Genomic DNA, 24438 nt, shown 5'->3' on the forward strand with positions numbered 1-24438 from the left:
TTCAACAGGCAGCGGAGTGGCATTTTTTTGAGGAACATGTCAAGAGTTTAGCTAGGCGCATCTGATGATTCCCTTCTAAACCAATTAAATATATGTATTTGCCAATGCTGAAATGATTCTCCAAGGACAAGGACTTTCAGCATAAACCTCTATCTTTTTTTGATTTGCAAAATACAAATGCTTGCTATGATGTCCATGGTTTTGTTTTGCAAATAGTTCTACAACTCCAAACACACATATAAGCACAAAGCAGGGAAGTGAGGCAATTACTTTGCACAAATGAAAGAGAGGGGGGTTATATCCCCCCCCAAACGTTTAGTAGTAGTAGTAGTAGTAATAGTAATAGTAGTAGTAGATTATTCACAAACTGGAATGTTCCAGCATTCTGTGATGTACTTCTTTCTCTTTCACAGAGTGCAACGGGGTGGGGGTGGGGATTGAAATTAATCTGTGTACATGAAATAATGCCATACTGGGATGAGTCTGTTCTTTTTGATGCTTCATTATGTATAGTGATCATTTGAGTTCCATTCTTTTTTCTTTCTTTCTTTAAAGCACTGTTGTTTATTCATTTCACCTAAATTAAGACAAACTTGTCATCATTTTTCCTTGAAAGAAGTGTTACTTACACAACAATAAGATCTGGCTTCTGATACTTTGTTTGGATTCTGTTAGACCATATAAAAATGAACATTGAAATCGATTGCTCCTCCTCTTCCTCTTCCTCCTCCTTTCCCCTAGGGATGTTAAGATATTTGCTGTATATTCCTGCGTATAAGACTACTTTTTAATGCAGGAAAATCTTCTCAAAAGTCGGGGGTCGTCTTATACGCCGGGTCATATTTCTTATATGGGGAGTATATCCCAAACTCTATATTTTAACTGGAAAAGTTGGGGGTCGTCTCATACGCCCAGTCATCTTATACGCCGGAATATACGGGTACATATACTGTACGCACTAGAGTCAAGATGCATTTTCCTTCTGATTCCCTCAAGATTGTGTCTATATTCAGCTGTAAAATTTTGGGAATGTATGTATGGGACAAATGTACGTATGGGAGAAATAATATTTGAGGTAGTGTGGTTCCTATGGGAATAACCCAAAGGTTCCATATTCAGTAAAAATCCAGAACTACAAAACTTTTACTGACTGCTCAAACTCCCCCATACAGTATTGGGGATCTTGGAGTAGTACAGTAATGAAAATTGCTTATGTGTTGCTTATTTATCCTATGTCCAGAGCAGAAATCAGTTCTGCAATTATGATCCACATTTGATTTCAGTCTGTAAATTATATATAATTGGTAGTATCCCCTCCCTCTTTTGCATTGTGCTTCCTTGCACTGAAATGAATAGGGTAGAATATTGCAATGGCAATATAATTAACATAAATAATTATGTGAATAAGTCACATGAATTACAAATTTTCACAATATTGTACAGTAAGATGAATAATGAATTACTAGCTTTTGGAAGAAGATGAACTGCAATGGAACAGAGACAGCTCTGCTTGCATAACATGCTGGGCAGAATGGAAAACAATACCTTCCCAAAATCTCATTCGCCACTACAGGGATTAAAACATGCCAGAGGATAAATTACAGGATGGTTACTATTTTCTGAATAGGGGTGTAAGGGAGCAGCAATTTCTGTCTTGTCCTGGTGTTCATCACAATCCACACTTCTTTCTGATCGGCTATAGTTCAGCTTCCACTAAGACCTATATTATTCATCTTGTTATCCCAAAGGCTGAAATTAATGTAATTAATTGCACAATTAGTTTCAGTGGAAGGGAAATAGCAAAAACAATGCAAAAAACCCCAGTGTTGGTTATCTGCATAAGAGTTGCAGACTAAAGAAACCATCATAACCATTACCACTTGCAAAATAAAAAAAAAATTCCTTCAGTAGCACCTTAAAGACCAACTAAGTTTATATTTTGGTATGAGCTTTCGTGTGCATGCACACTTCTTCAGATGCACACGAAAGCTCATACCAAAATATAAACTTAGTTGGTCTTTAAGGTGCTACTGAAGGAATTTTTTTATTTTGCTTCGACTCAGACCAACACGGCTACCTACCTGTAACCATTACCACTTGCATTTGCTTGTGTGATTTCCATTCTGGACTTCAGATGAGAATGCAGTTTGTGGCACTTTCTGCTCTTGTTTCTGTTTCTGACAGAATTCTCTGACATCCCTAGTGCTGAACCTCCAGATTTATTTATTTTTTTCTCCCATGTGCTTATTTGTGTTGGCTTTATTATTACTCCCAGACCATGTGGCCTCACTTGCATGGAAGCAACAATCTGACGTGTACTGAAATGTGTCAATAGTGCTTCAACCCCATGGCTGTGGGATTTGTATAAAATGTCAGAGTAAATATTCTGTCACACACACACCCCTCCATTTCCATCATAACAGCATTGTACAAACTGAGGGGAAAGGGTCTGGTTTTTCTTTTCTGGGACAGTTAACGTTTCTGGAATCTTCCTTCAGGCTGTAGAGAAACTGGCGTATTTAGAGCAAAGCACAGTCATAACCGATATCCTAATCTGTCCTTCACATACAGAATCAGTCTCCTGTTCTCTGTGGTTTGTGTAAATGTCTCTCAGCAGATCTAATCATGTGCGATGGAGATAAGAATTTGCTTCCTTAATTCATCTATCTGCATTCTATTTTAAATCCTCTGTGGAGGTGTTTTTTTTGTTTCTTTTTAATTGACCAAGAAATGAGAAATCGCCTTCCAAAATATAGTAAGGGTAGGAGTTACAAAGACATGGCTCCTGATTTTGCCAGCTTTATAGGCCATCTAATTGGACTAATCTGTTCACACCAATATACTAGGTCAAAGCATTGGTTGACATAATCCAGTTTTGCCTACTCTCACTTCATTGGCAACCCATGGTCCTGGGCAGAAGTATTTTATATCCTCCTCCTACGTTTCTTTAAGCAGAGATGCCTGGGACATTTAGCAACGTAAAAGAGCCAATGGCCCATCTAGGCCAGCATCCTCTTCTCTCAGTAGCCAACCAGATGCCTATAGGAAGCCCACAAGCAGGTTCTGAGTGCAGCAGCTTTCTCTCCACCTGTGATTCCCAACAATTGGTATACATGGGCATGCTGCCTCTGACAGGGGAGGGGCGGACGTAGCCATTGTGGATAGTAGCCACTGATAACTTTACCCACCATTATTTATTTCCTAATTGTCTTTTGAAGCAGTCTAAGCTGTTGGCCATCACTGCCTATTGAGGGAATGAAATCCACAGCTTGGCTGTATACTGCATGAACTGCTTCCTTTTCTCTGACCTGAATCTCCCAAGACTTCACTTCCACTGTTTCACCCCTAGTTCTTGTATTATGAAAGATGGAGAAAGTCTTCTCCCAATACACTTTCTCCATGTTATGCATACTTATATATAAAGCTCTGTCGTGTCCTCCCTCTAAACCAAAGAAGCCCCAAAAGTAACCTTTCCTTTATCCAGTTCCTTATTCATTTTTTACATGTGAACAAAAGCAAAAGTGTCATAGACTGCAAATATGCTGTTTGTCCAACCCTAGCTGTGAGAGTTTCTGAGAGGATGTCATAGCGATATAATGGGCTTAAATTTGTACAGGAAAACAAAAGCCCTACTAAAAAACGTTAACATAAATCAAGCAGCAGTTATATATCCAGCGCATGCAGCATTTTGAATATTTGAAATGTGCACGCTAAATATTAATATTAAAACTCCTGCGCTGTACATTTATTAAGATGCCTGCCTTGATACAGTGCAAAGAGCATCATTCTGTGCTGCTTTAAGTGGGAAAGCGGTGTAATGTGGCCTCATCTTTCAGAATGCATGAAAATCTGAATTACACACTGGGTATATGACAGCAGATGGAGGACCTGCATCCTTTATTACTGCTGCAACATTCACGCTACTGTAGTTCTGAATGTATTCTCATTTATCTGTTCCAGGCAGTAGTTTGCTAGCACTATAAAAATCACACAATTTGCATTCATCCCTTTAATTTGAGTTGGGAGGCAGTAAAGGGTGTATTTCTGTTAACAAAATCGGGGGTGGGGAATAATGGTTGCAGGTTCAAGTATTCTATGAATTATTCTGGGAGTTGCTGTTTGATCTCAGATTTTGCCCTTATATGTTTTCCACTGAAATACATACCGTAGCACATGGGGACAAGAATTGCTTGGATTATTTATCAGAAATAACAACGATATAGGGTTCTTTGAGTACTTTGAGTGGATAGCTGCTCATGGGGTAGGACTTTTCCAACCTCCCATTCCTCACTGCAGCCTGAAAAGCTGTCCTTGTGAGCAGAGGGACTCTTCAGTCTGTATGTTATGTGGTGACCTGAGGCATCCAGGAAATCCTTACTTACAGGGGCAGCCCAAGATGTTGCACACCTACAACACTTTGCAGTGGTAGAGCACTGCAGTAGGTCCCAAGTTCAATACCCATTATCTGCAGATAGGGTTGGGAGAGACTCCCTGTCTGAATTCATGAAAGCTTTGCCAAACAGCATAGACAATACTGAGCTAGGAGGATCATTGACCTGACTCACTATAAGACACGTTTCTATGTTCATTCAAATATGGTCTCCCATGTATTCTGGTGGCTTGTGCTGATCTCCAAAGATCATATTTATGCTACAGAGAAGGTCCATAGCTCATCCCTGACATCTCCGGACAACTGTCAGTCGCAATGGACTGAATCAGCTTCCTTTGTTCCAGTATGGTGCCCCCTCCCAGTTATATTTAGAGCTGTATGGAGGGGACATAGCTCAGTGGAATCACCTGCCTCCTTCTCCACAGAACAGTGTTATGATTGTAGGGGGGACCGTCTTCATACTTCCACCAGCCTCAGAAACTCACGGTGGGGATGGCCTGTGAGAGAGCACCTGCTCTGTGACAACCATTAGGAGCTTCCTCTCATAGAACTGCACCTGGCAACTTCATTATGCAATTCTTTGTGAATGTTCTTATATCTTTATCTGTGAAATGTATATTTTCAAATGTATATTTTTTTGTAATTGTAATTTTTTTAAGAAAAGTTTTTAATGTTGTGTTTTCAATTTCTGTTAGTGGGTAATTAATAAATAGCCGCTACCTGCCTTACACAATTACATAAGGCAATATGAGCACGACCAGTTGCCATGAAACCTCCAAGATACAGTCATATATCACTAAATATGCATACTCTTAATATTCACTTGCAGTGCAGAATTCACGTGTGCATGTGCTACAGCTCATGTACTCACAGATGGGGTGTTTGCTTGATGCATGTGTCTTCATCAAACCTGATCCTGTGTGTGCTTACTAGGAAGGACAATTTGACAAAGATTAATGGGGGCAATAGTTTGCAGTCTTAATGGAGTCATTAGGTAAATAAACTGGTCTCCATCTAGAGAGAGTATAAGGTGCTTAAACTGATTGAAATCACTTGGCCAAGGGCCAACAAACTCCACCTGCATTGGGTTTTAATTATCATGTGTTCAAAAATGTTAAATGTGTTTGGTGCAGTCTACTGGTTGGTTGAAAAATTGACAAAAGTAGGCATCATACCAAAAATACCTCTATATTTTATGTTGTGTCCCAAGGTATATCATCTTAAGGTATTAATGCTTAATTCCATGAAACTGAGAATTCTATACTCATGGGATGTGTTGCAGGATACAGATAATGGCATTTCCTATCAGTTATTCTCTTTAAGGAACATTTCTAAACATGGCACATTGCTGTTGATATTTCATGTGCTTTTTTCATGCTAAATACTGAATTAGCAATTGTATATATTGAAAACCGGGCTTGTTTCAGTTATTCCACTGGGCAGTCACATCCTGATAGACCCATCACAGTCTATTGATGTAACAGTTGGCAGCTTAAATCCCCAACCGGTCCTTGATGTAACCAACCACTTCAATTGAACTTCTCATGAGTCAACACTGGACATGTCCTCCCACCATGTTTATGTATGGCCAGCTCCATCCTACTTTAAAATGAGTAGTATGTATGTTATTATACTCAGAACACATTGATTATCTCTGAATGGGGCAGGGGAGGCAAGTTGTAAGGTTGATGTTAATTGTGCCACTCACTCTTGGGGTAAAGCTTACTGTGACTTCACAATGTGAGTTTAGAGTTGTGGCATCAGTTCTATCAAATCCTCTTCCCTTTGAAATGAAACAAGCCCCAACATTGCTATGTTTTCAAGATTAGCTGAAAACCTTTCTTTCCTTCCAAACCTTCCCAAATTGTTTTATTTTTGCATCTTTTAATTATTGTTGCATCTTGTGGGTGTTTGTATTATGTACTCCACTTTCTATACTGGTTTACTGTTTGTTTGTTTGTTTGTTTGTTTGTTTGTTATTATTTATGAATTTATGAATCATCCTCCACATATGTCTCAAAGCAATTTACAGTCATACCATGTAAAAGAAAACACACACAATTCCAAACTACAGCAATAAAATAATACAGAACTAGCACTGAACTTGTACTGTGTTTTGACATGTTTATACTTTATTGGCAGGTAGAGTTTGGTTTTTCATTGGAGGTATTATTTTCATTGGGTATTATTACTGAATGAATGCATGAAAAAACCCACAAATAAGGTCTGGATCCAAATCCCCCCCCCCCCGCAAAAAAGAGAGAAAAGTTTACATTCTCTCCATTGGTGGCAAAATCTAGGAAAGCATTTCACCTGATACTCACTTGGGGAGTAAAAGAATCTGGCAGTTTCTTGGGACAGAGTGATCACCATTAGCAGCTGGAATAGAATGGCTTCTTTTGTTTCTTAAAAACTCCCCCCCCCCTCCAATACTGCTGTTACAATTAGCAATGGTGGTAACAACATACAGTTCAGTATCTGTGTTGGTGGCAGCCAGGTGACCATTTTGGGTCTTTCCACAGTGCCCTGGTTTTAGTGTAGTTCTGGAACACTGTTGTGGGGATGGGAGCAACAGCAACCAATTGTAAAGAGTATTTGACGAATAGTCAGTTGAATGCCCATCATTTTTTGGGGGGGGGGGTGAGAGGGAGTAAATTATTGAAGTCATTCACAGAAAAAACAGAAGACAAATTTATCAGAAAGTCTGAGAAATTTAAGCCCAACTCCAGCAGTCAGGGATTTATGTGTGTGATAACTAAGATGAAATGTGCAGACTCATTGTCCCGACCCCAAAACAGTGATTCCATTGTGCACGAGAATGGGCATCTGAATTCAACCCTGCATGTATTTCTGCTTGAGTTTCTTTCTTCTTTTTCAGGGTATTGAGTATTGCTCTACCACCACAGGTGCAAATGCTCATTAAATTGAAGTGCTATATCCTACAGGAAGGTATTGCAAGCCCAGGCTTCTGCCTCAGCAAAGCTATATAGGAGTGATGGAAGAGTGATTTTGATTGTCAAGGTTAAGTGTTTGACTGTGAATCTCTTTGTCTGTCTGTCTATCTATCTATCATCTAACTATCTATATCTAATGCACTGAAAAACATTTAAAGAAAATTTCTCATTTTTTGTGTTTACATGACAGCCTAAAACAGCTCCGAAAAGGACCTTTGGATCCATTACAAATGAACAGGTAAATATGTATAAAAGCCACAGGGGATTTCTTTCTTTCTTTCTTTTTCTTAAAACCCCTTTGTTGTTAATGCACCACATTGTCTCTGTGTAAGTATAATGGAGTTGCTAACCCTTTTTCAATATTTTCAATTTGAATTGGTGAATGTGGAAAACTTGATTTTAAAACAAGCCAAAACGTTTGTTTTAAATCCAAATGGTACTGATATCTCCAAGATAGCAGTATGTGAATGTGTAACATCCTGTTTCAATGCTAGTTAAGCATCGACCAGTATTGTTTTGGGTTCAGCTGTACATCCAGCAGCTCATTATCAAATGCATGTATCTCACTAGATATTACTTAACTATTGCATGGCTTGCAGCTTGTCTCCACTGAAAAGTGATGTGTGTCAAGGTTAATGTGAATATTATTGATGATAAGGAAGCTGTGACTAGGATGTGTCATCTGTGATGGTCCATCACTTGATGTAACAGCAATTAGGGAGTGAGAAAACTGTTTCCAGTTTCAGCCTTGCTGGCACTCAATTATAGGTCTTTTCAACCCCATTTTATGCAGATATTGTAAAAGAATGCATGAAAGACCCATGTTTAAGTTGTATGCATTTTATGAACACCTGTTAATCCAAAATCCACTGTTTTATACATGCATTTCAATGCATTTCCTTAAAAAATGCACATTTTTGTGTGTGCAGTATTGCCATGCAAAACAACAACAACAACAACTGCACATACAAATGCTCATTTAATATTGAAAAGACTTGAAATGCTTGTAAAAAGGAGAGTTTATTTGGCAGTGCATCACAAACTCTGGATAAGTGTGTAATTAGGGATTTGGGGGAAATTCAGTTCTGCCTGCATTTAAGGGCAAGCAATAATTTTCAAAAACAATATGTGAACTGAAACACGACCTTCTTTCAAAATTTGCACATATCCACACTTTGCACTGCAGCTCTTTTGCTCTGTAATATGTTCAGAAATGCATATGAAGGGCTACACTGTTCATACCATATACCTGTATAATGAAAACCAGATAAAAATGCATTAAATCAAGGGAAATTGCTTGGCAAAAAAATGTGTATAGTAGGCAACAACGCATGCAAAAAAAATGTATCTGCAATAGGAGACATTAGCACTAGAATCCTGATGAATTTCCCTGAGGGTTTTTTTCTTTAAATCACAAACTGACGTCGATGCATCGTCACTCATCCATATGTGCAATGTGACTGGGAGTTGCATTTCAATCCACATATATGTTTGGGAGCATCTGGTTGGTCTTCTCCAAAAAGTGGACCAAACATATTTCTCCACCCTCTCTAGCATGCATGTTGTGGCATGGCTGAAGCAGAATTGCCTTGGATACAGCCAAGAGTTTTCTCTAGGGCCACACCTAAACTCCATTCCTTAGGTGTTCCAGTTGGGCTTCACTCTGTCTGCATTCTGACGGCTCATCATTCTGTCTTTCCAGTATTTCCTTAGTTGATTTGGGTGTTTCAGGTGATCTCTCACATGGTGCAAAAAAAATAAAAAATCCAGTGGAATCTAACAGCAGTTTAACTCTCAATTCCTGTTAAATATTTTCAGGGAAAAACACACACGTTTTAACCCCATTAAGTTGGAAATTTTCATGAAGTTTCAGCTTGGTATATGCCAGAAAAATTCTTGACATGTCCTGATTTTCTGGTGTAAAAGTGGTGTTTGTGTGTGTGTGTATTGGGGGGGGAGGGGGAAATTGGCAAAATGTCAGGGAAAACCCAGATGTATGGCAACGCGATTGGAAAAGCAGCTCCAAAAGCTTGAAAAACACTATTTTGGGGAGAGTAATTTGGGTTTGCTATTTCAAAAAAAGTCAACAGGTATGCAGATACGCAACCCTAAAGATGTTTATCTTGTAGTTTTCCTGTTGTTTCCCTAACCACCCATGTATCAAAATTTTGGTGGGAAACCTGGTACCCAGTCCTCCCCCCCCCACAAAATTTAGTGCGACATAGCAGTTCATCGATTGAAAAGTCATGGTTCCATAACACAATAGGCACTGCAGAGCAAAAAGAAATCAAGACAGAAGCTCTTGTATTATAACTGGTAAAACTAATGTAATAAACGTCACATTTGAACGCAGCCTCTGTCTTCTACCACTCTGTTTTAAAGTGTCCAATTTATTTATTTATATGCTGCTTGTCCACAGCAAACAGTATCCAAAGCAACTCACAATAAACATTTAACCTGTTATCAAAATACATATCATATCTTTTTTGGGGGGAGGGGAGACAATTACAATTTGGTGAACATAGTATAAATTATGGGTGTCCAAGCCTTCCTATAGTTGAAGATTGAACCTGAGACCTTCTGCACGCTGTGCCTCTGACCTGTCACTGTTTCCCAGAGGAACATTTGAACTTGTGTGTCGAGGACCCCCACAGCCACCCTCAAATAAAGACACAATTCTCACAGAATTTTTGTTTAAGGTTTTTTGGCATAAATTTTGGCCACAACTTTATTGATTACAGTAGGGGTCCCCAGACTTACCCGCCTTCGGGCCAGTGCCCGCCGCGCCGATCGTGCGGCGGGCCGGAGGGTGGGGGAGTGCGCGCCAGTGCGCATGTACACACCCATTTACTGGCGCGGTGGCACGCTTCCAGGCCAGAAAAATCGCCGAAAATTGTTTGTGCGCATGCGTATGGGCCTCCCCCGACCCGAAAGTGCACCTCTCCCGACCCAGAAGTGCACCGGAAATGATTTTCGGCGTTTTTTTCCACATCTGGAAGCGCGCCGCCACGCAGCGCGCCGCAAGAGCGGGCGGCAGCAGCGGGCGGCAGGGGTCGTCGCGGGTTGGATTGGGAGGCCAATTGGGCTGCATCCGGCCCGGGGGCCGTAGTCTGGGGACCCCTGGATTACAGCATGTGAGTGGTTGCATAGACATTGGTTCATGACTACCTGCGAAAGTCAGTAAGGGAAAACATTTTTGGGGAGAGCGTAGAGCTGGGCGCCAGGCTCTCACCTCTCCCCAAAGGCTCCCAGGGGCTCTTGTGTGGCCCTAGCCCCTTGACAGGGGTTTGTACAAGAGCATGGTGAGCCTCTGGATTCCTAACAGAATACCCTTGCAGCAGCAGCATTGGAGGGGTGGGCACAGTCAAACATACCCCATCCACCAACCAAATTAACCAATGCCTGACTGCAACCTTACAAGTTGTGATGATTTGCTATGCAGTAGGCAAAAACCAAATGGCACCAGCCAATCAGCCAAATGGTAAAATTCCTACCAGGCCCCTGCCCCCAAAGCAGACGACCCCTAGACAGGCATAGCAAGGTCAATGCGAACAACCCTAAATATAGGGTGGGCGGGTGATCCAATGCGCACAGCGAAAAGAGGAAGCTCAAAGCACAGGGAACAAATAGCTCCTCAACAGTCACTCATAAAATACCAAATTCTCCCCAACGACTGAGGGGTACCCAATCAGATTCGTGGCCATCTATACTAACCCACCCGGCAACTGAGGGATGTCTTGGTTGCCCCCACTGCAACACGTGCTCTCCATGATGAGAACACGCTTTCTCACATCATTTGAACTTGTGTGATTATTCACCGGTATCAGGTAAGTCATCATGAACCAAACCTGTTGCATCTTTTCATGCCTTCTGCTTAATATCTCATTTCCCGCTTCTTGTTTGTTTGCTAAATTATGAAGAAAAGTTATTAGTGTGTATATTTGCTTTTTAGTGTTCCTCTGCCCTGCCCACCGATGCTTACTTCCTGATGCATATTTCTACAGAGAGTGAACTGAAACTATCCTTTCTCTTAAATCAGATGCTATGCATTGTAATTGGGGGAGGGGGATGATTTCTCTCCCCCCCCCCAATCATATGTGGTTGCTGAAGAAAAGATAAACAGAGTATGTATTTGCATGAATTAAAAATCTGTGTGTTGTTGTTTCAGGAGCTAATGACAGAATAATCAATGCACATCTGTCAACTTGTGTGCAAATAAAGAAGTGAAGGGATGCTCTTCTCACCATTTCTGTTGCTTTTTTCTGCCAATCGTTGCAAAATAAAAGGAGGAAAAGAAACGCAGCATATATAATTTCAGCTATTTTGCAAAGAGAGAGAGAGAGAGAGAGAGAGAGAGAAGTTGGCTGCTGCCCTCAAGCCATTTACTGTTTCTTTTGAAATGACTGTGATTACTTCAGGGTAAAGAACCTAAAAAAGATACCGCTTTAAATTCAATGCAGGAAATACCCAGTAAAAGTACACAGAAAATCAGAGCTTGTTTAAGCGTTTGTCTAAGACTAGTGTAGCATCAATATTGCCTATATAGCACTTGACACTCAAGTAAAAGTTAAGTCCCTGCCCTAAAGACTTAATTTCGGTTGCAGGGTAGATGACAAAGGGATAGAAAGCATTGATTGATCTGATCAAATGCAGTTACACATGCTTAGGTTTACATTTCCAGAGGGGTAGTCTTGTTAGTTTCTTGCATAAGAAAAGAAAAGAAAAAAGAAAAGAAAAGAAGCTTGGTTAAGCGTTAATAAGGCTATCATAATTCTTTGTACTTTTCATTCTGAAAGCTCCCCTGTGAATCACGTAGGGCTGTGGCTCTTTGGTAGAACATCTGCTTTCCATCCAGACAGACCCAGCCTCCATCCCCAATGTCTCTGAGCAGGACTGGAGGACAAAAACTGTTGCCAGTTAGTATACTGAGTTAGTTTGACCTATGGTCTGGCACAGTTTAAAGGCAGATTCCAGTATTCACACATGCACGCACGCACACACACGCACACGCACAAAACCAGCCCTTCTGCTACTCCGGATGGTATTTCATGCATCTGACGTGGTGGACTATAGTTTATACAATAACCATGTTATTCTCTCAGGTGCCCCAAGACTCTTCAACACATTGAAGTTTAGCTTCTCTTGGGGGTGAGGACTAAGAGTTTAAATCTATATGATGAATGCAGGGACATAATAGGAACTCTTTATAGTAATCTGTTCATATATGGAAACTTGTCTGGTGGATTGATTGATCATTACCACAACCTCCTTGTGGAAGAAGAGTCCGTTTCTGTGTGGTGACAGAGAGTTTCAGCATTGATATACACTCCACACATGCTGGAGCAGTTATTGGGTTTAAGGCATGCACCTTAAAAAATGCTTTAAGATTTAGGGCTGTCTCTAATGCATGGGAAGGTTTCTGGGTTTCTAGGGATGGGAGAATGACTGCATCCATTTTTAATGGAGTCACTGAGGTCAGAGGCAGTATAAGAATTTTTTGTTTGTTTGGCAAGCCCTGCCTTTTCTAAGTAAATATCCATCGGGTGCTTGAGAGGCTCCTGAAGTTCAGCATTCTGGGGGCCAGTGCTAGTAGATAAATTAGGGGTTTGGAGGGATCAGTGGATTATTCAGTACTGATTGTTCCCAGTGTTTCCATATCCACTGTTCACATGCTGCAAAACAGCTGGTAGGAGCCTCTGTGGAATAGACACAATATTTGCCAAATATGCACAGCCCAAGACCTGGGTTTTAAGCCCAAGGCTTTTTATTGTTTAGCCTTGGGATCTGTTTTCTGAATGTCAGTTAGTTATTCCATGCAAAAGCCAAATGACGGTAAAGTAAGAGACACTAAGCATGTGCAGAGTGATCTTGCCTTACCAAAAAAACAGGGGCAATGTGACCCAATTCAATGCTTGAGCCAAAATGTGAAATGCTGTTATGCTCTGCTGCCACCACCGCAGCCACTTATGCTGACTGCCCCACTGCCTCTGCCACCAGCAACAGTGCCAATTTCCAGGGGGTTATTGCAGATTTTCATGCTCTTTTGGTGAGATCTCACCAGAAATTGGTGCTGCCACCTCTGCTGCCAGTGAGGTGGGCCTAAGGTGGTGGCTTCACCCCTCCTAATGACTGGTCCATGCCTGCCAATAAACGTTGAGCCTAGAGCTAAGGACTTCCATGAGAAAATACAACATGAGGCATAAGCTGGCTTTGAGTCTCTCTCATTCTACTTGCAACAGAACAGAATTGCCACAGAACAGGGACATTTACTGTTTACATTTGCATTGCAAACTGCTTTAAGCATCACAAGCAAAAGTGCCCTGTGAGTTTTCAAGCTGGGATGAAACCCGGCCAGCACCTCTGAAGAGAGGGCTATTGCCAGGTTGGGCCTGGAAAAGACCCCTGCCTGAAAACCAGGGCAGCTGCTGCCAGCCAGTGTAGGCAGTACTGAGCTAGATGGTTCAATGGTCTGACTCAGTACAAGGCAGCTTCCCGTGTTCATAAGTGTTGGACTTCTCAGACTGAAGGCATCCATCCCAACAAGTGCTGATAATTTTGAAAAGCAAATGGGAAATTGGACGTCCCTTGTTTTCTGGTGCTTATTTTCACCTCCACCCTCAGTGCTTCTGCATTATCACTCCTTTCCTTGCTTCTGGTGAAGTAGAGTTGGCGCCGTTCCCTTTGGAGCCTGTCAGCACCATTTTCCATCACTCAGTGAGATTGCTATTGATGAATGCTAATCACTTCTTCCTCCTCAGGGGATGTGTTGGCTGTTTCTTTCTCTTCTCTTCCCTCCCCACACTTTCCTTTAAAGGGGAATTTAAAAAAAAAACATTTTCAGGCTTGGGTGCCCAGAGAGACACCATCTAGTACGAATCAAATTCTATTCTCCCACCAGCAGTATCGAAACACCGTTCCTGCATGCCCTATGCAGTGTGAGATATGTTTGTAGAGTCTGTCTCCATGCCCACGCATCTGTTTTGCTGTAACAAGGGCATGCCGTGTTCAACAAAACCTATTTCAGGATCCTTATTATTCAGTGTGTAAATGTAATGGTTGCATTATTTTTAACACTTGGAATCTAATTTTCACTGCAGCCATGGAATGCATTATGATTAAAAGAGAAATACTGAATTACCTTGATCTCGATTTGTTTCTCATAATCTGGTGTGATTCAGTTGTAACTTGGTTATTTCTGATTCATACGATAAATTACAGAACTGGTACTTAAGTTTTGCATGGGATGAATCTCAGCCATTGCATTATTTCTCTTTCTGCTTGACAAAGGGTAGCACAGATCTGTTCATTCTTATTGTGACAGGTCACAAAGGAGGCAGGAAGAAAAAAAATAATCCATGTTAGGGAACTGCAAAGTGCAAAACTAGGGGTTGCATGGTACGACATGCAGTTAACAGTGTCCAAAGCAACTGTGATGCTGTCATAGCTGCATTTCAACAGTAGCACTTTATTACTCAGGTCAGCTGACCCAACAGGACCCTCACATTCACCTATCCATAAGGTCTGTTGACTTACAGAATACCATGTGGGTAGGCTCTGAATGTGGTCAAGCGAAGGACAAGTTAAGGTATATAAAGAATGGGAACAAAATTCCTATGAAACATGTCTTGTGCCAGGGAGAAATTCAGATGTTGGTTGCTGATCTCTTGCCTCTGTAATGGTGTGGGGATAAACCTCTTTTAAGACACTTTGCAGGTGGTAGTTGCACCCCATATATGGAGAATAGTGTTTTAATGGATAATATTTTATTCTATTCTTGGGGTGTCCTTTCATTGGGATGACATAATAGCTGAAATCAACCTGATAATTTAGTATCCAGTTGTGAAAGGTCTACAACTCTGTCTTCTTTCATTTTTTTGGGGGGGGGAGAAAATGGGGTTGCTCACTAACCACCTAATGCAATACATGCTGGTGGCAGCACCACCTTGTAATTCCCCAGCATTGGAAAGAATCAGCTGCTTTAACCATTACTTTTATTAGTATTATTTATTAAATTTCTATACCACCGAACTCTGGTAGGAAAAAAGATATATTGAGCCTTGCATTTATGGAGAATTTAACCTGTTGAGAACTTCAAGAAACTATAAAGCCATGTGTTTATTTGATAAAACTTGGCAAGAATTTATTTCCTTCTTTAACAAGAATGATGCAGAGCCAGAATAATACGCCTGCTTTTGGACCTCACAAATATCCACTGGAGAAACCCGTCATCTACAATTTAAGCAGAACAAACAAGAATCACCTTTATCTGCAATAAAATAAGACAGGGTAGTATTATTATTATTAGTTGAATTATTAAACCTTGTACTCCACAAGACACACGTCTCCAAATACTCCAAATACAAGTGGTAGAAATGCACAAGGAAGGTACATTGTTCTGTATTTAACTAAATATTCTTATAGAGAAAAGATATCACCCCCAAAAGTTTTAGAGCCAGGTTTCCTTCTTAACTTTGATTGATGTAACCCTGTTGGCCAATTGCAACTTAAAAGTTGTGAATGTGACACAATACAGGATTTTCCAGATCAGGTATCTTCAACCTTTTTAGACCCATGACCTAGTTTTAACCCAAGCATGTATTTGCGGATTCATTTATTAATCTTTCACTCTATAGTAAGTAAAACCTTTATTGGCATCAAACAAACTCGCATACAAAATAATAACAGATTAAAACTGTCACTGTGGCAAACGCTGTGTTAAGAGAGAGAAGGGAATAATTTGCTATCCGCTTTCACGACAATGGGGCTTCTAATGATTCAGACGACTGCAGAGTATAACGACGAGAAAATAGTAAATTTCACTCTATATTTGCATGGTGGTAGTGCTGCTGTTGAGACCCACCTTAGATCAGGCTGTGACCCGCCAGATAAAGACCATTGATCTAGATCAGCCCTCCCCAACCTGGTGGGATACAATCATCCCTGATTGTTGGCCATACTAACATGGGGTGATGGGAATTGTAGTCCAAAACATCTGCAGGGCACCAGGTTGGGTGAGGCTGGTCTAGATTATGTGCACAATCTCTTGTTGCATAAATATTTCTAAGCCCATGCATTCTGCTGTTTACCATTAACTGATACTGATGATGCTGTTGTTGTTGATGATGTTCCTCAGTCACTGTCAACAAACCAGATTGCCAGTCTCTGCAAACTTTCAACATCACCAATGCCATGATGAATGTCAGGTTATTAAGCATGTTGGAGGGTGGAGATTATTTTGAACTTTCTTCTCTGTTGAATCACCATGCCAGTTCAAAGCCCACTTGTGACTCATGACTGAATACACATTCATCATGTAAGCAGTTTGTCTGATGTGATAATCATGGATACCTAAACCCAATAGCCACTGGTTTAACTCAACATAGCATAAAAGTGTTGTTTTGCTTTATAGCAAACCCTAACCAGATTTTCTTGATAGGAGTTCAGTGATTTTTTACTCGGAAGTCAATATATTGAGTTGGTAAGGCTCATTTGACATCAAGACAAAACTGAGCCTTCATTGTTATTGGCCCTCTCCTGGAGAATGCTCTTACAACTGAGATTCAGCAAGCACCTTCTAATCTAAACATTTGCTGAAAACATTTCGGTGCTGCAGAGTTATGCAAATGATTAAGAGAATCATTTTTGCAATATTCAGCTGGTAATCTATTTTATTTCTTGTGTGGTTCTGATTGTATTATAATTGATGTCAACAACTCTGATTTTTTTAAATGAAATTGTGGTATACACATATTTTATAAATAAATAAATATATGTTTAGAATTGCACTGTTTATTTGTTGACATAACAAAGCATCAAAGTATTTCACATTAATTGCAACTTAAAGGACTAGAAGAGCCATAAACTGATGGATGCACATTAATATTGTTCAGGTATGTCAAACTAATATGTAATAATGTACCCCTCTGCATCTTTTTTTCCTGGCTTCTAGGGTCAAAATGTATTTGGACTTGATATAATTGAGACGCCGGAGGGGGACAAGTGGCCCCAGTTGATAGTACAGCAGGTACTTGACAGGGAGCAGAAGGATACCTATGTGATGAAAATTAAAGTGGAAGATGGCGGCAACCCTCCACGATCCAGCACTGCTATTCTCCAAGTAACAGTTACTGATGTGAATGACAACCGCCCAGTGTTCAAGGAGAATGATATTGAAGTCAGTGTTCCTGAAAGTGCCCCTGTGGGCACCTCTGTCTCTCAGCTTCATGCTACTGATGCCGATCTGGGCTCAAATGCCCAGATCCACTTCTACTTTAGCAGCCAGCTCACTACCTTGGCCAAAAGGCTGTTTGCCATTGATAACACCACAGGTCTCATCACCATCAAGGAACCACTGGACCGGGAGGAATCTCCAGTACACAAGTTAACAGTCTTAGCAAGTGATGGCAGTTCAACACCTTCAAGAGCAACAGTGACAGTGAATGTCACAGACATTAATGATAACATCCCATCAATAGACACGAGGTACATTATCAACCCGGTGAATGGGACTGTGCTTTTGTCAGAGAAAGCACCACTCAATACTAAAATTGCCCTCATTACTGTAATGGATAAGGATTCTGAGCTTAACGGCAAAGTTACCTGCTACACTGACCACGATGTACCATTCAGGTTAAAGCCTGTGTTTGATAATCAGTTTCTGCTGGAGACAGCCACATTCCTCGACTACGAGGCCACCCGGGAATATGCCATTAAAATAGTGGCTTCTGATTCAGGAAAACCACCTTTGAACCAGTCTGCAATGTTGCTCATCAAAATCAAAGATGAGAATGACAATGCACCAGTGTTCACACAGCCTGTCATTGGACTGTCTATCCCTGAGAATAATGCTCCTGGCACCCAGCTGACCAAGATTAGTGCTACAGATGCAGATAGTGGGCGCAATGCTGAAATCAGCTACATGCTGGGCTTGGATGCACCACCCATCTTCAACCTGGATCGCCGTACAGGCATTCTGACAGCAGTGAGAAAGCTGGACAGGGAAAAACAGGACAGATACTCATTCACTGTGCTGGCGAAAGATAATGGGATGCCACCCTTACAGACCAATGCTACTGTGACAGTTTCAGTCTTGGACCAGAACGACAACAGCCCTGCCTTCACCCATAACGAGTATAATTTCTACGTACCAGAAAACCTACCCATGTATGGCACTGTTGGGCTGATCACTGTGACAGACGCAGACTCCGGAGAGAACGCAGCCGTGACCTTGTCTATATTGAATGGCAAAGATAATTTCATTATTGATCCCCTCACTGGAGTCATACGGCCTAATATTACCTTTGACAGGGAGCAGCAAGGTTCTTATACCTTTCAGGTGAAGGCTGTGGATGGAGGGAGGCTGCAACGTTCATCAACTGCCAAGGTGACCATCAATGTGGTTGATGTGAATGACAACAGGCCTGTTTTTGTCATGCCTTCATCTAACTACTCGTATGACTTGGTTCCAATAACCACCAGCCCAGGCTCTGTAGTCACAAAGGTGTTTGCCATTGACAATGATACAGGGATGAATGCGGAGCTTCGCTATAGCATTATTGGTGGGAATTCACGGGGATTGTTTATGATTGACCAGTTAACAGGCAATGTTACTTTGAAAGAGAAGGTCATATCGGCAGATCATGGGTTACACAGGCTAGTTATCAAAGTCAATGATTTAGGACAGCCTGAGTCACTATATACTATAGCACTGGTGCATTTGTTTGTGAATGAAACTGTCACCAATGGATCCTTTGTCCAAGAGTTAGTGCGCCGAAACATGGAAACTCCAGTTGGCCAAAATGTTGGGGATGGTGAGATAACCCCACAGACGAATGACTATGTCAAGATCATAATTGCTATCATTGCAGGTACCATGACAGTAATACTGGTCATCTTTGTGACTGCCCTGGTGCGATGCCGTCAAACACCCAGGCACAAGGTTGTCCAGAAAAGCAAGCAGAGTGGTGAGTGGGTTTCTCCAAACCAAGAAAACCGTCAGATCAAAAAGAAGAAGAAGAAGAAGAAGCGCTCTCCCAAAAGCCTTCTTCTCAACTTTGTGACCATCGAAGAATCTAAGCCTGATGATCCTGGCCATGAACATATCAATGGCACTCTGGACATTCCCGTGGAGCTGGAAGAACAGACTATGGGAAAATATAACTGGGCCACCACACCAACAACCTTTAAGCCTGACAGCCCAGATTTAGCAAAGCACTACAAGTCTGCCTCACCACAGCCCACTTTCCAAATAAAACCCGAGACTCCAGTGCCACCGAAGAAGCACCATGTCATTCAGGAACTGCCTCTGGATAACACCTTCGTGGTGGGCTGCGATTCACTCTCCAAGTGCTCCTCCAGCAGCTCAGACCCTTACAGCGTCTCTGAATGCAGCTGTCAAGGAGGGTTCAAGACTCCAGGCTCCATCCACACCAGACAGGTAATGCCAAGTTGCTCATTTGCACCTTTCTCTCTGCTTCTCTCCTTTCCTTTTGCTTTATCTTTTTCTTCTTTTTTTAATTTCGCTGTGCCTTTTAAATCTTTATATATAAATATATAAAAAAAACCTTAAGCATTCATGCTTGGCTGAAGCGCTGAGAAGTAAACAGTTTGTGATCCATCAATACTAAATGGAAGAAAATGAGAATGAAGTGACTCTTGGCTATCAGGGAATTTTGATTGCTGAATGAGCATATTTAGAAGGTAATTCCTGTCTGCAGATGGCAGTGTGGCACTTCTCGCTTTGCATAGTGGATAGCAGTAGCTTAGATCTGCAGAACAAAAGAGAGGTTACAGGCCTGTCCTCGCTAGCCTCCTTTGCTTGGGAATCTAAGCAATCTAGGCCAGGTGGAAAGCAATAAAGCTTTGCAGGATCTGATAAGTGGTTCTTAATGTTAATGGAGTCTGGAATTGCAGACTTCTTTGGTTGGAGCCGTACCTCAAGGTCTCTCAGCAAAAAAGAAGAAGAATAAAGCAGGCTGCCCCCCTCAACTCCCCTTAATGGACTGAGTGCCTTTTTCCAGGCTAGGAATATACACTGCTGTATTGGTTCCTAAAAGCTGGGCACCTGACACAACTGACAGCATAAAACAGCCCTGGAGTTAAAGGGGGAGGAAAAGATAATATCAGAGGCATTACAAATGCTGCCCAGCTTTTACTAACACTACACTGTAAAAATTTAGTCTCCCATGTCAATGGCTAAAGCGCAGTCCAGGCTTATGTGTTAGAAGGGGTTGGGCAAAGTGCAGCTACACCGTGTTTTGTTTTTAGTTGATAAAGAGAATGCACACCTCTAAATGGTGATTCTAAAAAGCTGCATTATTTCCATTAAAAGTAATAATAATTTAAAACTTCAGTATTAGCAGTAATGCTAGCAGCATACGCTGGGGTGGACTTTGGTCTTTGGGATTTCAGCACGTTCCCCCGCCTCTCACCTTCTGTTCTGCTCAATCCACTACATCGTACTTGCAATGCCCTGCAGCTCAGTGCCCAGTGCAACTTTGCCCTAAATCTGCCTCTGGATGTGCTTACTGTTGCAATGAGTGCTTGTCTGGCTTTCAAGGAGCTGGTCAAACAAAACGACTCTCTTAAAAAAAGAAGTGTTGAAGCAGCAAAGGTGCGCCGCCCGTTTCCCTCCATTGACCATTACTTTGGTTGTGTTGCAATTACTTGTCTCAGTTGAGAATCGGGTCTTTGGATTTCATTTGGGTCTTCTTGGGCAATTGGCAATGTAGTTAAGGGAGAAGGAACTTAAAACACCCGCCTCCCTAAAACTTTTCTACACCTTTTTATGGGTGTTGATTGAAGGAAAGCTTCATCTTTTTTCTCATGCCTAAAACACAGCTTCAGCAGTAGTTATAATATCTGAATGGAAATATATTTGAGTGCTATCCTGCTGACTCAGGTTGGTTATATTTAATCACTAAAGGAAACTTTGGGCTTATTCAAATCAGAGTGAGATTCAATCACGGCTCAGAAAATATATGAAGGGAATGTGAATATTGGACAGTTTCCAAACAGAACAAGTGGCACATGCAATGAAATGATGTGGAATGTAGGAAGCTGCCTTATGCAGAGTCAGACCAGTGGTCCATCTAGGTCAGTATAATCCACAGGATTTCAGGCAGGGAAGATTTCAGCCCTACCTGGACATACTGGGGATTAGACCTGGGTCTATCTGCATGCAAAGCAGATGCTCCTAGCCAAGGTCCACCTAGCCATGGACCTTCTGCAAACTTCTCCTGATCCCAAGAGGAGTTATGTTGTTTTAGGCACTAGCCATTCTGGAACAAGAGCCCAGTAGTGATGTTCAGACCTCACCTGGGTTGGTGCAGGGTTCAGGAAGGAGAAAGGAATGACTCCTCATACCATCTGTCCTGAGACTTCTCCAGGCTATGCTGAATGATCAGAGAGTTAATCATAGGAAAGTCCTATTGCCTGTGACCATGGAAAGTTGCTGTTTCCCCAACTGGGTGCCCTATGAGTGCTATTGCTCCAGCACCCATAATTCCTAGGGCTTGGCCATGCTGGCTGGGGCTGGTGGAAGCTGAAGCACAAAATGTCTGGATGTAACCAGGTTGGAAGAAGGTGATTTAAATGATTGAACCTAGAGATTATTTCCTCTTCCTCTATCTCTTCCACTCCCTGAGCTATTAAAAGTAAACTTGGCATTCTACTTTTTAGACATTACTAACAATTGCAACTATTGTATGACAAGTGTGGGAAACAGAAACAAAGGTTCTATTCAGCCCTGGAATCCTTTCCCTTAATCCAGATATATAGATTAAAGGCCTGGGTGCAGCAAGGCTGCTATTGGGTGGGGGCTAACCAGGGAGGGGGGAAAGAAGAGAAGAAGAAGAAGAAGAAGAAGAAGAAGAAGAAGAAGAAGAAGAAGAAGAAGAAGAAGAAGAAGAAGAGGAAGAGGAAGAAGAAGAAGAAGAAGAAGAAGAAGAAGAAGAAGAAGAAGAAGAAGAAGAAGAAGAAGAAGAAGAAGAAGCCATCACTTTGGAATAAAATAAGCTACAACTTTATTGATTACAGATGTAAACAGGTTTTGGAGTAGGCATTGGAGTAGGCACCCAGCATAACTGCTGTTTGATTCTCATAATTGATCTCAGTTTAAGGATCACCCTGTGACGTACATCAAAGCAGGGTGTCTTCTGAGATCACCATTTGGGGAGAGTATCCTGGGAAATCAACCACTGTCTGGGCATAAGGATCACAGCACCTCCCTTTGGGCCTTTTAATGAAGTACCCCCACCCCATGGAATGTGAGGTGAGAGTCCTGCTCACCTCCCAGCCCCACCCACCTTGACTTACCCACCCAAGTTGTGACAATTGCTACAAAGAAGGCAAAAACTCCCAACTGGTTCAATTTGCCTGGAGGACAAATTGCTCCCTGGCCCCAAATATGGTGACCCAGTGCTTCCATAGCACGGTCCTAATTGCTTTCTGCTCACTAACACTCAAACAGAACCATGGCAAGATATGAAAGGAGGGAGGGTGGGGAAGTTAACCACTAACTAGACCCAGAGCAGGAGGTGCATGCTGGCATCACTCAGGTTCACTCCGAACCCTTGCCCCTTCTGGGCCTCCTGTGATTGCCTGGAATCATGGATGGAAGACCAGAAGCCTGTGTGACCATTGGGGAAGAAGTGATGTCCCCACTCAACTGCACAGGAAACCAGCACTCCCCACCCCCACCCCTAGTGCAACCGTGGTCCATGGGAGGCTGCAATCGCTGCACACCGGGGGGTAAGCGGTCCTTATTCGGATCCAACTCAACCATTCAGACTGCACATAGTAGCAGTATAGAAAAGGGATTCATGACATTTTGAAATGTAATGAATACAGGGCTGAAGAGAAAACTATACTTTCTTACTTCCCTGCCTACCCATCCAAATGTGTGTTAACCTCCACTGGTTATCAGTTTCAGTATTATTTTATTATGAGGACCTGCTTCCTGCTTGAGAGGGTTTGTTTCATCTGACCTGGGAGGGCATGACCCAGACTTACTCCAGTTACAAAAAGCTGGAACAAACTCTTGGGAGTTGAGAATCGGATGTTACTGGATTTACTGGCTGTTTAAAATGTTTAAAATTGTTTCTAAATGGCCTTTGAGCTGTGGCTTTTAAATTCTGGGTTTGTTTTTGTTTTAAAATAATAAAAAGATGTAGGGTGTGTCTAGGAAGAGGAGCAGGAGAAAGCTGGGGGGGGGGTCACAGTGGTCCAGAGCAGGTGGAAGGTGGGGAAAGCTGTGCAAGGGACACAAGACACAGGCAGTTGGTTCCTGCTGTGTGCCAGCCCCTCCTCCAACTTGTAGTTGTGCTATCAGCCAGTCCTCCTTTCTACAGCTGCTGTTGCTGAATGCCAGGGCTGAGGAAGACCTCTCTGATCTGATTATGGACGAGGAGACTAATTTGGCTTGTATCACTGAGACCTGGGTGAGTGATCATGCTAGAGTTGGTCTCACCCGGTTCTGCCCAGCTCGGTACTTGGTGCAGCATCAGGGCAGTCTTGAGGGTCAGTGTCACAGGAGTGTGCCAGCACTTTCAGAACGGATTCAGTTTGACTTCCAATGTACGACTGTATTGAGGACTCAGAGACTGCTGGTTCTGGGGGACTTCAACATCCATGCCAACGTGACTGATGTTGGGGTGGCTCAGGTCTATGGGCTGTCCCAACATGTCAGTGGCCCAATGCATATGGCAGGCCACACTATGGAGCTTGTTTTCTCAGTTGCGCAGGGAGGGTGTGATTTCCAGCGTGTGTTATGGTCAGATCACTTCCTGTTGAGATTTAGGCTTTCAGCACCTTTCCCCCTCTGCAAGGGTAGGGAACATATGAGGATTTCCTTAGGGACTGATGGATCTAATGGGTTTCCTGATGTCTTCGGTGGATTTCCCTCCTGATATGACTGATGCTCCTACCAAAGCCCTGGCTGACCTCTAGAACATCTGAATGGCCCAGGTCATTGACACGAAGACTCCTGATCACCCTCTCCCAATTGGGGGGGGGGCTTGTGTTATACTCCAGAGCTTAGAACGAGGAAATGAGCTGGGAGATGGCTTGAATGTGAGTGGAGGAAAGATCTGGTGG

General features: G+C 42.1%; 1 protein-coding gene across 1 annotated transcript in view; it reads left to right on the plus strand.

Annotated features, from left to right (window-relative positions):
• LOC118084139 (protocadherin-11 X-linked) overlaps positions 1-24438 on the plus strand; it is a 177540-nt gene that overhangs the window by 147975 nt on the left and 5127 nt on the right. The window contains exons 3-4 of the mRNA XM_060270233.2: positions 7535-7582; positions 17294-19780. Coding sequence (XP_060126216.1) covers positions 7535-7582; positions 17294-19780 — 2535 coding nt within the window. The remainder of the gene's footprint in view (positions 1-7534; positions 7583-17293; positions 19781-24438) is intronic.

This window comes from Zootoca vivipara, chromosome Z2 (genome assembly GCF_965207765.1).
Source record: "Zootoca vivipara chromosome Z2, rZooViv2.hap1.1, whole genome shotgun sequence".
In the NCBI taxonomy this organism is placed as follows: domain Eukaryota; kingdom Metazoa; phylum Chordata; class Lepidosauria; order Squamata; family Lacertidae; genus Zootoca; species Zootoca vivipara.